The sequence below is a fragment of the Fusarium poae genome, chromosome 2 (assembly GCF_019609905.1).
Source record: "Fusarium poae strain DAOMC 252244 chromosome 2, whole genome shotgun sequence".
Lineage (NCBI taxonomy): Eukaryota > Fungi > Ascomycota > Sordariomycetes > Hypocreales > Nectriaceae > Fusarium > Fusarium poae.
In genome coordinates this window covers 7125008-7137959 of record NC_058400.1, presented here as the reverse complement: position 1 = coordinate 7137959, position 12952 = coordinate 7125008, and the positions used below count along the sequence as shown (strand labels likewise).

General features: G+C 49.3%; 5 protein-coding genes across 5 annotated transcripts; 4 read left to right on the top strand and 1 right to left on the bottom strand.

Annotated features, from left to right (window-relative positions):
* Positions 1 to 33: 33 nt before the first annotated feature.
* On the bottom strand, positions 34 to 1798 carry FPOAC1_006428 (uncharacterized protein; the record flags this gene model as incomplete). The annotated part of the gene is made up of 2 exons (XM_044850912.1): positions 34 to 977; positions 1024 to 1798. The coding sequence occupies 2 exons, from the start codon at positions 1796 to 1798 to the stop codon at positions 34 to 36; spliced, it is 1719 nt and encodes a 572-aa protein (XP_044709624.1).
* Positions 1799 to 5252: 3454 nt separating this feature from the next.
* Positions 5253 to 6032, top strand: FPOAC1_006427 (uncharacterized protein; the record flags this gene model as incomplete). Its single annotated transcript, XM_044850911.1, has 2 exons — positions 5253 to 5588; positions 5634 to 6032. The coding sequence occupies 2 exons, from the start codon at positions 5253 to 5255 to the stop codon at positions 6030 to 6032; spliced, it is 735 nt and encodes a 244-aa protein (XP_044709623.1).
* A 180-nt stretch (positions 6033 to 6212) lies between these two features.
* Positions 6213 to 7837, top strand: FPOAC1_006426 (uncharacterized protein; the record flags this gene model as incomplete). The annotated part of the gene is made up of 2 exons (XM_044850910.1): positions 6213 to 6803; positions 6851 to 7837. The coding sequence occupies 2 exons, from the start codon at positions 6213 to 6215 to the stop codon at positions 7835 to 7837; spliced, it is 1578 nt and encodes a 525-aa protein (XP_044709622.1).
* A 635-nt stretch (positions 7838 to 8472) lies between these two features.
* On the top strand, positions 8473 to 9223 carry FPOAC1_006425 (uncharacterized protein; the record flags this gene model as incomplete). The annotated part of the gene is made up of 2 exons (XM_044850909.1): positions 8473 to 8870; positions 8995 to 9223. 2 exons carry the CDS (start codon positions 8473 to 8475, stop codon positions 9221 to 9223), a joined length of 627 nt encoding a protein of 208 aa, XP_044709621.1.
* A 93-nt stretch (positions 9224 to 9316) lies between these two features.
* FPOAC1_006424 (uncharacterized protein) lies at positions 9317 to 11608 on the top strand (the record flags this gene model as incomplete). The annotated part of the gene is made up of 1 exon (XM_044850908.1): positions 9317 to 11608. The coding sequence occupies one exon, from the start codon at positions 9317 to 9319 to the stop codon at positions 11606 to 11608; it is 2292 nt and encodes a 763-aa protein (XP_044709620.1).
* Positions 11609 to 12952: the final 1344 nt, after the last annotated feature.

Genomic DNA, 12952 nt, shown 5'->3' with positions numbered 1-12952 from the left:
CCTCGTACGTTTTTGAGGGGTGAGTGCACTGCATCAGATTTGTAGATAGTTCACATCAGAGATGCTTCTGTGCCTCTTGTGACTGTTATCAGCCTCAGAAGGTGCCTTGCGTTTGGCAGACACTTTATCAAGTGGGCTGCGTGTGGCATCGCTCATCTGTCGCTTGTGGCGGCGAGCGGGTGTTAGGGGAATGGCAGCAGTGTCGAAACGGTCCGATTTGAGACCCTTGAGTGCAGTATAGTTGTAGGGACCGCTGAATGCGAGCGAGTCCTGGGTAGCTTGATTGCTCAGGATGAGCTGCTGGTTAATTTGGTTACGACGGAATGCACCGACATTCTCAGGTCTAAGATGACCAAGGACCTCCTTCTCGCTGTTGGCGGTACTGGGTCTGCCTGGGGTTGAGGTAGGGTCCCAGTTGTCACCACCGTCCTCTTCGCCAGAAGAGTCGTTCTCCTCCCAGGCAATGAAGTCATTCAGGTCCAAGTTCAATTCCTCGTCTTCTTCTTCCTCGTCCTGTAAACTAGGCGCAGTCGAGCTTTCATCGGCGGTGTTGGCTTCTGAGGGGAAAGGAAAGAAGGCCTCAGCGGGACCCATGACCTGAGCCGTGTTGAAGAAGTCGCCAAAAGTGTTGGAAGAGAACATGGCGCTGAGCATAAGGTTGGCAGAGTTACTCATGATAGGAGACTCGGGGCCCTCTGTTGTCCAGGGGAAGTTGAACTGTTCGGGCGAGAGTTCCAATTGGTGTCGGCGATGAGGAGTGAAGATCATCATTTTTCCTGTGACGGGGTTGAGGACAGCAATAGGCTTCTTGTCTGAGCGATCCAAGTTGTAACGTCCTAATCGGGGCTGGCCACGCTCGGCCTTGACAGGGCTATCGGCTTCTGAGTCGGAGACGTCGCTCACAGGGTGGGAAGGACGTCGAGTTTTTCTTCGGACTGGAGGCTCGGGCTCGTCTTCTTCAGTGGTGTCTCCATCGGCTGAAAATGTTAGTAATTATTGACGAAGGCGCGCTGCAAAACTTACTCTCATAGCCGTCTAGCTCGGTTGGCTCCTCAAAGAAGGGTATGGGAGTAGGAGCAGCAGTGGCGGGCTGGGAAGCCATTGGAGTGGCGAGAGGAGTCTCTTCGTCAACCTGGCGGAAGATCTCCTCAGTATCTGACTCCTGTTCTTCTTCGTACTGGTTGTTGAAATCCCAGAAAGATCCAGAGCCAGAAGACTCATCAGGGTCGTTCTCGATCTCTCGGCGAAACGACGGGTCCAGTGTATTTTGAGCGACAAAGATGTCAGGAAAGAAACCCCCGATCTCATCATCAGTATCGGTGTCGTCAGAATCGCTTGAGGGTACGTCGAAGTGAACGTGGCGCTCAACAGGGTTATCTGAGCCAAAGATGTTTGCATCTTGGTAGATATCGGGTTGATCCTCAACATCCGAGACGATGCCTCCCCAGCTACCGGCATCGTCATCGTCGATATCCAAGCCTTCTTGCTCATCATCATCATCGTCATTTTCCTCCTCCTCTTCTTCGTCGTCATCATCCTCTTCGATGGTTGGTTGCGGCCGAGGAGCTGGCTGAGGGGTCGGGGGAAGAGCCTCCTCAAAAATGTTCTCCTCCTCGGCCGCAGCTACATCAGCTTCATCGTCGTCAGACGAGTCGCTGATATCTTCAACGGCAGAATATCCGCCATCGTCGGAAAGGTCCAACGAAGAGGTGGAGGGAGTGTCAGACACTCGGCGGCGGCGGTTAGCGGTCTTGGTTTTGACCGGGGTCGCAAACTTGCGCTTGATATTGCGAGACATTGTGTTGATGGGGTTCGAAATGTCGTATTCTACTTCTTTCCAAGACGTCTTGCAACGATGTCTTGGAGATGGTTTATAATAGTTTAGTACTGTCAGATGGAGCCAACTCGATATTAGAGTTTATAGTACTCAGCAAACGGTAACAGTTGTATGTGATAATTGAAGATAGCTGTAGACTTGATCTTTCGCACAAGGAATCAAGAACAACAAGTATATCTTGTGGTGTAATGCTGGGCAAGGATAGGTAGGGGAGGTGAGAAGTAGGTGGGTGTGTCGAGAAGGTAGAGTGTTAATAATCGGATGTATCAAAAGCCCTTCACAATCGGGCAAATCGTAGAATTGTTGGTTTCAGAGACAGACTCTCGGTGAAGCATTCAGCCCCAAGAGCGGGAAAGCCTGTAAAGAACTGTGTCGAGAGAAGATTGACTGGTTAACTCGAAGAACTGCTGGACTGCGAGCCGCGACAGGGAAGACAGCCACGACCCGCAGTGGGCGTTTACAGCTCAGCGACGGCCGAAGGCATGATTACTCGACTTAGTTCTTGGTATGGATTTTTCCGGGTGATTGTAAAAATGTCGACTTCGTTGTCTGAGGTTTTGGTTTTGGTGGTTGATGATGAAAAAAGAAGCGAGGGAAGAGGAGGAGAGAAATATCTAGTCCCAAACTTTTTCCGCACTCTAAGTGGGGTCGAACCTGATTGGGTAAAGTATCTCGAGGCAGCCCCAGCAGGCAGTGGACCTTAGGTACCGGGGGGGAGTGACCGGGAGGCGTGAGTGCGGGAGGAAGGAAGGTACACGATGCGCTAGTCTACTCTAGGGTGGCCACCTATTAACCGTCACCGCTACTTGAAGCCATCAGGTAGAAGCCCAACCATAGACGAGTATATATCGAGAAGCGCTCATGTGTTGACTGAGACACTATGCAAGGAGACTATTCTGTGGTATCATGGTATGCTACATACAATTCGATGTGCAAAACTAAATGCAGTTGAGCGAGTTTGGCCATTATCAAGCCGGTATTTGAGAGACAAGCGTTGAGAGTAGGTCTCACAATGGCTCGGGCTTTGAGCCCAATTGAATCTCCAGTAACCTCAAAAACAAATGCCCCATATCTCCTGGTCCGTGAGGCGAGCAAAGTCCAAATTAGGGGACCAGTCAAACCCCGGAGCGAAAGCACGACACTGATGAGCATGGGACATCAATCTAATGTACGACTAGGAAATGCAAGAAATAATATTGGATAGCGGAGCAGTGCAGTCCTTGGTAGACGTTTTACCTTGGTACGTACAAGATACATCCTGGCTACAGTTAGACGAATAAAAATGAGGTGGCTTCACGTCGTGACTACTATCTAATATTTGTCTGAACCTACACATGTTTAAGGCCGACAACTAGATGTTGACTTCTTCTCAGGAACCAATCTTTAGACTACAGACACAACACCAGCTGCAACGACCCATCTCGTACGAGAAGTCCTCGGTTTGCCGCGCAATCGAGACCCATCCTGATCCAGGTACGGTAGAACAGACGCTGGAGCCGGGATAGCCAAGCAAGAAACCAAGACCCCTCGTTTTGCTGCCTCCAACCGAAGCCAAGCATTTCTCAAATCTTGAAGCTCCGCAGTCGACAATCTCCACCATCAAACAGGGGGTGTTCTGAGCTAAACTGAGGCGGTTATGTCAGTGGCCCAGTCTCAAATGCCAAAAGACCAGACAAGACTGCAGGAAGAGACCCAGAGAAAAAGGAAAAAAGAGGAGCTGTTGTTTGTATCCGTCGGACGAGATCCAGAGAAGTATCGTCGGACTTCTCGCTGGTACTAGACGTCTGCCGAAAAAAGGCGAGTAAGAAAGGCCGAAAAAGAATAAGAAAAATCTTTCCTTTCAAGCTTCAACCGTTGTCCCCATGTTGCCACGGACACTGGTGGGGTTCATATGGATGATTTGGCAACTTTTTTTCTTCATCTTTTTAAGCGACAACCGGAGTTGACGAAGACTAATTACTCGAGAACCCGCAGTAGGCAAAAGCCTCGACGCAATGAGATTATCCATTCGATTGGAACAGAATTTTTTTGATGAGTCAAGCTAATGGATAATTGACATTACGCGCTGTCTTTGTGCCTGAATTCGGTTGATCATTTCGACGTTACGTTAGTACCTAGATAGCTTGACTTGGAACATGAAGACCGAGATTTGATGCTATCATTTCTTTGGGGCTATGCATGTCTGCCTACTCTATAGGACATCTGCGTTTTGGCCCGGATTCAACTCGAAACAAGAAGCGTCTCTACTACGTACATAGCACTTGAGCCAATGCACCCATTCTACGTTGTTTTATTCATTGTTACCGTCATCTCAGTAATTTGACCAAACCTAGAGCCCCTCATTCCCCCTCCCCGAGAAGAAAAAAGGCACTGCCGTCATCAGTAGCTTTTAGCGCCAGACCAATTTTTAGAGTCAGAATATCCTCGTAGCGCAGCATTGTCATTGCCCAGTCTTACGGCGCGCCCCTCTCACGGATCATCCTCAAACTTTTCTTTCTTTTGACTTCTTGAGTCAACTTGCGGAGATACCAATCGTGACCTCGGCATTGACTTAGTTCCTTCAGGAACAAGGGACGTCGCAGAGTAAAGCGGCGCAGCTCCCTTGTTCTGAAATTAAGATGACACTTTTGTGAGAGGAGCACAAGGAAAATTTAGTGAGTCAATCAGTCATGACCTCCCCCAGGAATCAGCAGCTCTAGAGAAATGTTTATTGGCTGGTTCGTCCCGCTGTCACACTCACACACCCCTCTGCCTACCTACCCTTGTAGTCATAGTCTAGGCTACTGATGACTCTTTGCTGCCACGAATCCCAGCTGCCACGAAGCTTCAAACTTTTGGCAACTTTTCTTACATGTGAATCAATGCATCCTAGACTAGGTAGCTTGGATGGTTTGGGTTCACTTAGTGCCAAAGATAATCTTTTGATCAGCAAGCTTCCGATAGCTCAATTGTGATTTATTACGGAGGTTCTTTGAAGTAAACTATGATCAGTTATGCTGAATCTTACGATGTACCACTCTGAGTGACACCACTCAGTCAATGGCTTGCGTCCTGGTCCCTGAGGCGACCGCGAAGAATTGAAGGCCTGAGGAAATCAACTCCACAATCTCAACTTTTTTTTTTTAATGAGGGGCTGCAGATGTTTTCGTCGTTGATCTGTGCTTACATCCGCGCGGATGGCGCTTAGTATTATCTAATCTTATCTTATCATGACCAGAATAGTTGCCGTTGTCCTGCCAGCGCAACCGGACCAACGAGATAGAGTAAACACGCTCCCGCTAGGATTGTAACGTCAAAGATCCAGAATCCACCAGGCTAAACAGTTTCGTCTCGTCTTCTCCACGTTTGGTTCTGTTTTGCATCTGTTCCTGCATCCTAGCGAAATCTTCAAAGCTACCGCAGCGATCATAGCGACATGGAGTCTTCACGCAAAGCATCACATAACCTGTTTGAGGTTTACCTACGACTACGACCGCCGCCCTTACGAAACGGTGATGGGGACCGCATTCTCGAAGTTGAACCGCCAGAGGACGATTCGAAAGCGACACATGTCGTCCTAAACCCCCCTACCGATCGACGAAGAGCTATTGAGAAGTTCGCGTTTACACAGGTGTTTGAGGAAGAAGCTAGCCAGCTCGATGTGTTCCACGGCACAGAAATCGTCCCCTTCGTCGAGGGCGTCCTCGCTCCTCAAGGTGGTGAGGGAACCGACGCGGTTGTTGCTACGTTAGGAGTCACTGGTTCTGGCAAGGTAAGCTTTCCGTCAACGCCAGCAAGACCGTACTAACATCTGTAGACACATACCATACTCGGCAGCAAATCCCAACGCGGCATGACCCAGCTTGCGATAGACGTCCTCTTCCGATCTATTGGCGAAAACATGATCGACGGAAACGATATCTTTACAGCACAGGATTCCCTTCAGGAGTGTGATGGAGCTGAGTCGTCTTTGACCATCGCATCGCACTTCTTGAGTCCATCCTTCCGCGACTCAGTGGCATCCAGAGCCCCCTCACGAGCCGCCACGCCAGGTCTTGTACGACCCCCGACCGCAGCCCTTTCCTACATTGACTCTCCCATAACCCAACACATCGCGAAGCTCGCTAGCACATTTTCTCCAGAATGCGCACCAAGTCAGAAAAGTGTACGGCTTGTCACTGAAGGCGACAGCACAACGCGTCCCAATGAGCGATAGAATCGTTCTCCTGATCGCGACAGGCAACCTTTTGGATCAATCGTAGCGTCTGCAAGCGTGATGAATTTTCCCCCTACCTCGGCCGCGCCCAAGCGGGTTACGCGGCACTTCATGTCGCTTCGATCTGCCACACATGTAAGGAATATTGCTAAACAAGATTTAAAGGGCGAACGCAATATCATGTCTCCTCCTCCCCCTCGACGAGCGACGGCGCGGCCTTCTGCCTTTCCCGATCAACCCGACGTCAGCAACACCGATGTTCCCTGCGACCCTTCAGCAGAGTATGCTATTGTCATCTCTATGTATGAAGTACACAACGACCGTATATATGATCTCCTTACTCCGGCCGTTAAATCCGCCACCACTAAAGAGCCGCGACGCCGTGCCTTGTTATTCAAGTCGACCGAACTATCACCCGACCGAAAAGTTGTTGCGGGCCTACGAAAGGTCATCTGCTCGAACTATACAGAAGCATTGACAGTCATTGAGACTGGTCTGCAGGAGCGCCGAGTTACTGGTACCGGTAGCAACAGTGTTTCGAGTCGAAGCCACGGATTTTTCGTATTCGAGGTCAAGAAGCGAGCGCGTGGCAGAAAACCTGGACCCTGGGGGGGAAGCAAGTTTACAATTGTCGATCTGGCGGGTAGCGAGAGAGCACGCGAGGCGAAGACAGCTGGTGCTACACTTGTAGAGGCTGGCAAGATCAACGAGAGTTTGATGTATTTGGGTCAATGCCTTCAAACGCAAAGCGAGGCTGCCAGCTCTAGCAAGGTGAGTGACGACAGGAGCCATCTTCAACAGCAGCTAACATGCAATAGCCAAACATTGTCCCTTTCCGACAATGCAAGCTCACTGAGCTTCTCTTTTCCAACTCATTCCCTTCATCCTCTTCTTCACAGCCTCAATCTCCTCGTCGTAACCCACAAAGAGGTGTGATGATAGTCACGGCCGACCCCAGGGGAGACTTTAACGCTACATCACAGATCCTTCGGTATAGTGCTCTTGCACGCGAGGTGGCGGTACCTCGTGTCCCTTCCGTTACAAGCACCATTCTTTCTCCGACCCAAAATCGTTCGATCAGCCCGACGCTTAACCATAACCATTTGCGCCCAATGGTACCGTCGCACCATGTATCGTATAGAAATTACACTCCTCAGATGAACGCCGATGACCGTGCGACCATGGAGGTTGCTGCGCTTGAGATTGCTCGACTTAGTGAGGAGGCCGATCAATTGCGTGAAGAGGTCGATCGACAAGCTGAAGCACGATTCGCCGCTGAAGCTCACCTCCTGTCTATGGAAGATCGCATGTTGGACCTCGAAGCAGCTATTCGCGAAGAGTGCGCTAACGAGTTTGAGCAACGTCTGGCTCTCGAAATGGCTCGATGGAAGAATTCGATGTCCATCGAGCAGGAGCGCACTGAGGAGCACTGGGACCGGAAGATTGAAGTTCTTGAACGTGGCCTGGCTACCGACGAGGATGGCGATAAAGAAAATGTTCTAATTGAAGACCTTGAAGAGGAAGTTGATAGACTCCGTCGCGAGAACGGCATTCTCAAACGCGAACTCGCCTCCCGCAGTCCCACAAAGCGCAGACCTCTCGAAGAGCGAGAAGACTTTGCTGCACCTGCCGCAAAACCACCAAGAGGCGATGCCAGAGTCGATAGCGTTACGAACCTTGGGCGAAAATTGGAGCGCATGCGTGTCGGTGAAAAAGTAAAGCCTGTACCAGTTGGTAGCGGCAGTCCTAAGAAAATGCGCAAGTTGGGAACCAAGAAATGGGAACACGAAGAAGACTTGGAATAGGATTTATAAGTTCTAGCGTGCTTTCGCAAGTAATATTTGGGATGGTCGGTCGGTTGGCTTTCGGTTTATAGATCTGGTCTAATATGGGATGACCTGGCAGGAGTATACCCTTGTGTAGTGATATTTTTTTAATGCTTTAGGCGATAATTCATTTTTGTCTTCTTCACACCTGCGCTTTGCTCAGAAGTTGGACTTGTTTTGTTGCCTCTGTCTGTTCCCCCAATACAGCAGCTGCTTGAAATGGTGGTTGTTGATCAAGACCTGTCGCAGTAGCAACTCTGTTCCTTCCTGCTTGTGTAGGAAGAAGGCAGCAAGGCGGAGTTTTTCAACCCCCAAGGCATAATGGCAGTGAAATACACATCAGCCAACATATCACCTCCAAACTTACCCACTCCTCCAATCACGAAATCCGAGATTATCACTGGGATGCATCAGTTCTGCTGGCATGAGATACAACCATGTACGCCACATATTACACTGCCCAGCGAATAGTTAAGCGTGGCCATACCTCTGCAGCCTGATTTTCCAGCTGCAGCAGATGCAGCTGAATGCTTACCACGAGATACAAGAAGCGTCGCACACCCACAGCGAAATGAGCGCATCTACCTCTATGTATTCCATCGATTCTCTTCGCAATGGCAGAGTTCGCTGCTGTCGGAGTCGCAGCCAGCATTTTGCAAGTGATCGACTTTGGCACTCGCTTCATTGCTACCGCATGGCAGCTCAGTAAATCAGAGCAATCTTTTCTCGCCAGTCTCGAAGACCTACGTAAAACGTCGAAAAACTTTAGAGATGCTCAGCGCACTCTACAGAGCACCGATCCGGGATCGAACACAGCGATAGTTTCGCTGGTGCAGAAAAGTATTGCAATTTCAGAGGAAATGACGGATTCGATGGATAAGATCGGCCGTGGGCGGAGCGCTTTGAAGAAAGCCTGGCTAGCACTTTGGAAGGAGGAAAAGCTCAAGACCCTCGAAGTAAGGCTGAGAGATGTGCAGCTGGACTTAACTTTCCACATGACAGTCGACCTCAGGTAAGTCGCCAACCAGAAATTACCTGGGTTACCAGCCCAGAGGATCATGGGGCTTGACCGCTATAGAGACAAGATCCGCGATCCTCTTTCGCGCCACAAGAGCGTAGCTTACAGCCAGTCGCAGGTCGGTCGTGCGGGACAGCGCGGAAAAACAGGATCAAATACTGAGAGAGCTTCGCAAGTCAGGCTCAAAGAACTTGAAAGATGAGGCAGAAAGCTCAGATGACTCGACATTAGGCTATGGAGCTTCGATAGTTGAGTGTTTGACTGACGGTCTCCAACTTCATGATAAAATCAAGTCAGAGCTCATTGGCGATTTGGTTGCCAATATATACAGCTTGGATGGAGCCTAATCTGGCATTTCCGATGCCTCGTGCATCCAGCTATCAGACGAAAGGAGGACTAAGCTGGAGCAGCTATTTATTTCCAGACTCTGCTACGACACTATGCAAGAGAGGGAACTGACCATCAAAGATGCCCACAAAGGCACCTTTCGCTGGGTCTTTGAAGATAACGGTATCACCGGCTTCAAGGACTGGCTTGAATCCGATGAAACACTTTACTGGATTACCGGGAAGCCAGGGTCGGGCAAGTCTACTTTAATGAGATATCTACTTCAACCTGTCGGCCAAAGCCAACACGACAACAATGAATCAGTTAAGGGGTCCATGAGCCCAGAAAGAGCAACTCTCCCCCATGGTCGATGTGAGCAACATCTGAAGCAATGGGCTGGGAACGACAATAAGCTCACAGTTATCTCCTTTCACTTTTGGGCGGTCGGATCAAAGCTGCAAAGGTCGCAAGAGGGTCTCCTTCGGACACTACTTGTACAACTTCTCCGTGCCCATCCAGAAGTCATCCCCGTGGTTGCTCCGTTGCGGTGGGAATCCTTGTGCCTGTTCAACCTTGATCCCAAGAGTTTCAGCCAGATTGAGCTGGGTGATATGTTTCAACGAGCAACTGTCTATATTAGTACTCGTGCCAAGCTTGCCATGTTTATCGATGGCTTAGATGAGTTTGACGGTAACTGCTATGATCTCATTTCACTCGTGCAGAGCTGCGTGGAGTCTCCCATCAAGATATGCGTCTCCAGCCGTCCTTGGATAGAGTTTGAGGGGGCCTTTGGGGACTGTCCTAGACTCAAAATGGAGGATTTGACTCACCAGGATATCTCGGATTATGTCTTGGCGAAGTTTGAAGCCGATGCTCAGTTTAAAGGTCTGCAGCGAAGGCAAGCCCGTGTCGCCAAGGAGCTCGTTGAATCCATCGTCAAGAAGTCTAGTGGCGTATTCTTATGGGTCACCATCGTTGTAGCCTCCCTCCTTGCGGGCATAGGAGCAGGCGATCGTGTTGAAGATCTCCAGAAGCGGCTTGGTCAACTTCCAGCAGAAATCAAGAACCTTTACGAAAGGATACTTGAGAATATTGATCCTGGATACCGTGAGCATACAGCCCAGCTCCTCAAGCTGATGGCGGCATTCAAGACGCCGCCTTCACCGCTACTGTTTTGGTACGCAGATGAGGTGGATTTCATGGACCGAGCCATTAAAGGGGAATCCGGCACCTTATCACTTAATGAGGCATCGGAACGGGTGGAAGACATTCGTCGTCGCCTTAACAGCCGATGCAAAGGTTTACTCGAAGTCCACAAGAGCACGACCCCGGCCATTCCATTCAGTGCGCGCTTTGGGGGTACTGTTGATTATCTGCACAAAACCGTGTATGAATTTGTTTGTAGTCGCAGGACTCAACGAAGGCTCCGGAAGTATCTCAAAAAGCCATATGATGCCAACCTCAGAATCGTGGCGGCGTATGCTGCCTTGACTAAGAGTGCAGCCAACTGGGATGTCAAAAAACTCAAGGTCAGATTCAGAGACGTTGACCCTCAAAGGAGTCATTTGACTACAAATCTCATTGCCTGTTTGGATCATGCTTCTGGTGTACATCCCGATTCAAGTAAGCCAGTTGTACGATTGTTGGACCACCTCACCAGTGCCACCAATCTCATGCTTCCTGATATATGGCAACTGGTAAATGCCAGTAGGCCTTACATAAACCACGATGCCCCGAATGACGATTGGACGGGCTATTTGAGTTCTATTGACGGCTTCAGTGGCCTGGGACCTAGCGAAAGGATGCTGTGCCTAGCAACTTCAATGTCAGTGGTAGAGTATGTGAGGGCAAGAGCAAGGCCAGGAGGCTACGTTGTCGCCCTGGATACAACGATCAGTCTGCCGCAGAACGGGTTAGCTTTTCGAGCTGGGCGAATGCTACGTAGATTGTTGGGTTACAACAGGGTCCCCCTTCTCTCTCTTGTTTGTTTTTCCAATCGCAACAGCGCACCGATACTTGAACACTTGCTCAGTAAAGGAGCAAAGCCAAACGCGAAGTTTTCGAACCATGGCAGAATTACTGTACTTCGATTGACGCCTTGGGAAGAAATACTGGCACAGGCTTTCCGATACTGCGCTGCATATGAGGAAGACAACAAGCATAAAGACAATGTGCTGAGATGTGTGCGTCAAATGGTAGACGCGGGGGCGAAGATCAATCTCAAAACAGTCAAAACAGCAAAAACGCTTGCTTCGTTAAATGTAGACGAGGAAGAGGCGTACGGATGTCTTAAGCGTATGAAGTCAGATCCGGATGCTCAGCTTGAGGTTGTGGTGAAGCAATACTACTCAGATACGGATTCGTATTACACACCAACGACAGTCTCCTCCTATACGTCTACTTAAAGGGCAACAGAAATCAGGGTTCTGTTGGAGAGAATAAGAGAAGAAACTGGCGCGAGGATCGACGACATTTAATTTGGACTACCTGGTCATCGGTCTTTTGTATCTTCGCAGAGCCTGGAGTTTGGTTTATTCTGTTTGCGCAAAAGAACATCAATTGGCATGCAAGCAAGGGCAGAGTGATCAGTGGCCGGGATTAAGACGGCATCAACACTGGACCCTGAATTTTGAACTTGACCCAAAGCGACCGATTGTTCGCAGGATAACTAACTACTTTGGTAGCCAGTAATCAGTAGCTTGGATAGCCGAGTAGCGTTGTATTTGCCAACATTGATTGAGTCGCACATCATCAAAACTAATACTCCAATACTATCGACTAAAGCCCATACATTTGTGGCGCTACGTGACTGGACCGGCAAGGGAAAATAAAGACAAAGACTTGCTTCTCTTGATGCTTACAGGTTGAAGCGTAAAGGTAATTCATCGTATTACAGGGTAGATGGGGTACAATAAGCTTCAAGACCAAGAGTAAGCTGGCGATACGCCTTGCCAAGCGGGCAGCTCAGTGCCCAGTGCCCAGTGCCCAGTGCCCAGTGCCCAGTGTAGCACCGCCTCGATATGAAACGTAATGGCAACAAACAATGCGGCAAGCGGTTGGTTCTGTTTTCCGTTCAGCAGTAAGATTGTTGACTAAACTACATTGCGCTACCTGCGGTCTCACGATAATGTTTTTTTGAACACCTGTACATATGTTCGAGTCTTGGCTGTCTCTGTTGGTTTACCTACTGTACCTATGTGTTGTCCCTTGGTAGGAGTCCTGATACAGATCTACGGACCCTCGGAACGGGTGGGAGCCCGTGAAGCTCTTGTCCAGCAAGATCCTTGAAGATGGTCCACTAGGATGACAGGGGGTGAGCGTTGTATCAACGGCTTCAGGTATAGAAATAGGACTTGACCGGTAAAGAGTCAAAAGTATAGATGGTAAATAATCCAATATTTAGATATCAATAGGATTGTCAAATTATTTGTTGCAAGAGGCGTAGACCATGCGTAGGTACTTAGGTACTAAGGTAGGTAGGTAGTATACAGTGTCTAATTAAATACCAGATGAGAGGGGAAACGTGGAGAACAGCGTAAAGTGCACTTTATGTGACACCGTTTGAAAAGAAACGTTGGTGCACTGTTTCTTTCATTGACAGCTGAATACCTCCTCCTCCTCCTCTCTTCAAGAGGTTGGTAGGGTCGCATGACATTACTTGACACTTTAGATCCCCTCCAAATTCCTGTTTCCCTCTTTCTTTCTTTTCTCTTCTGTTCTTTTACTCTTTTGTTTCCTTTGCGCGATTC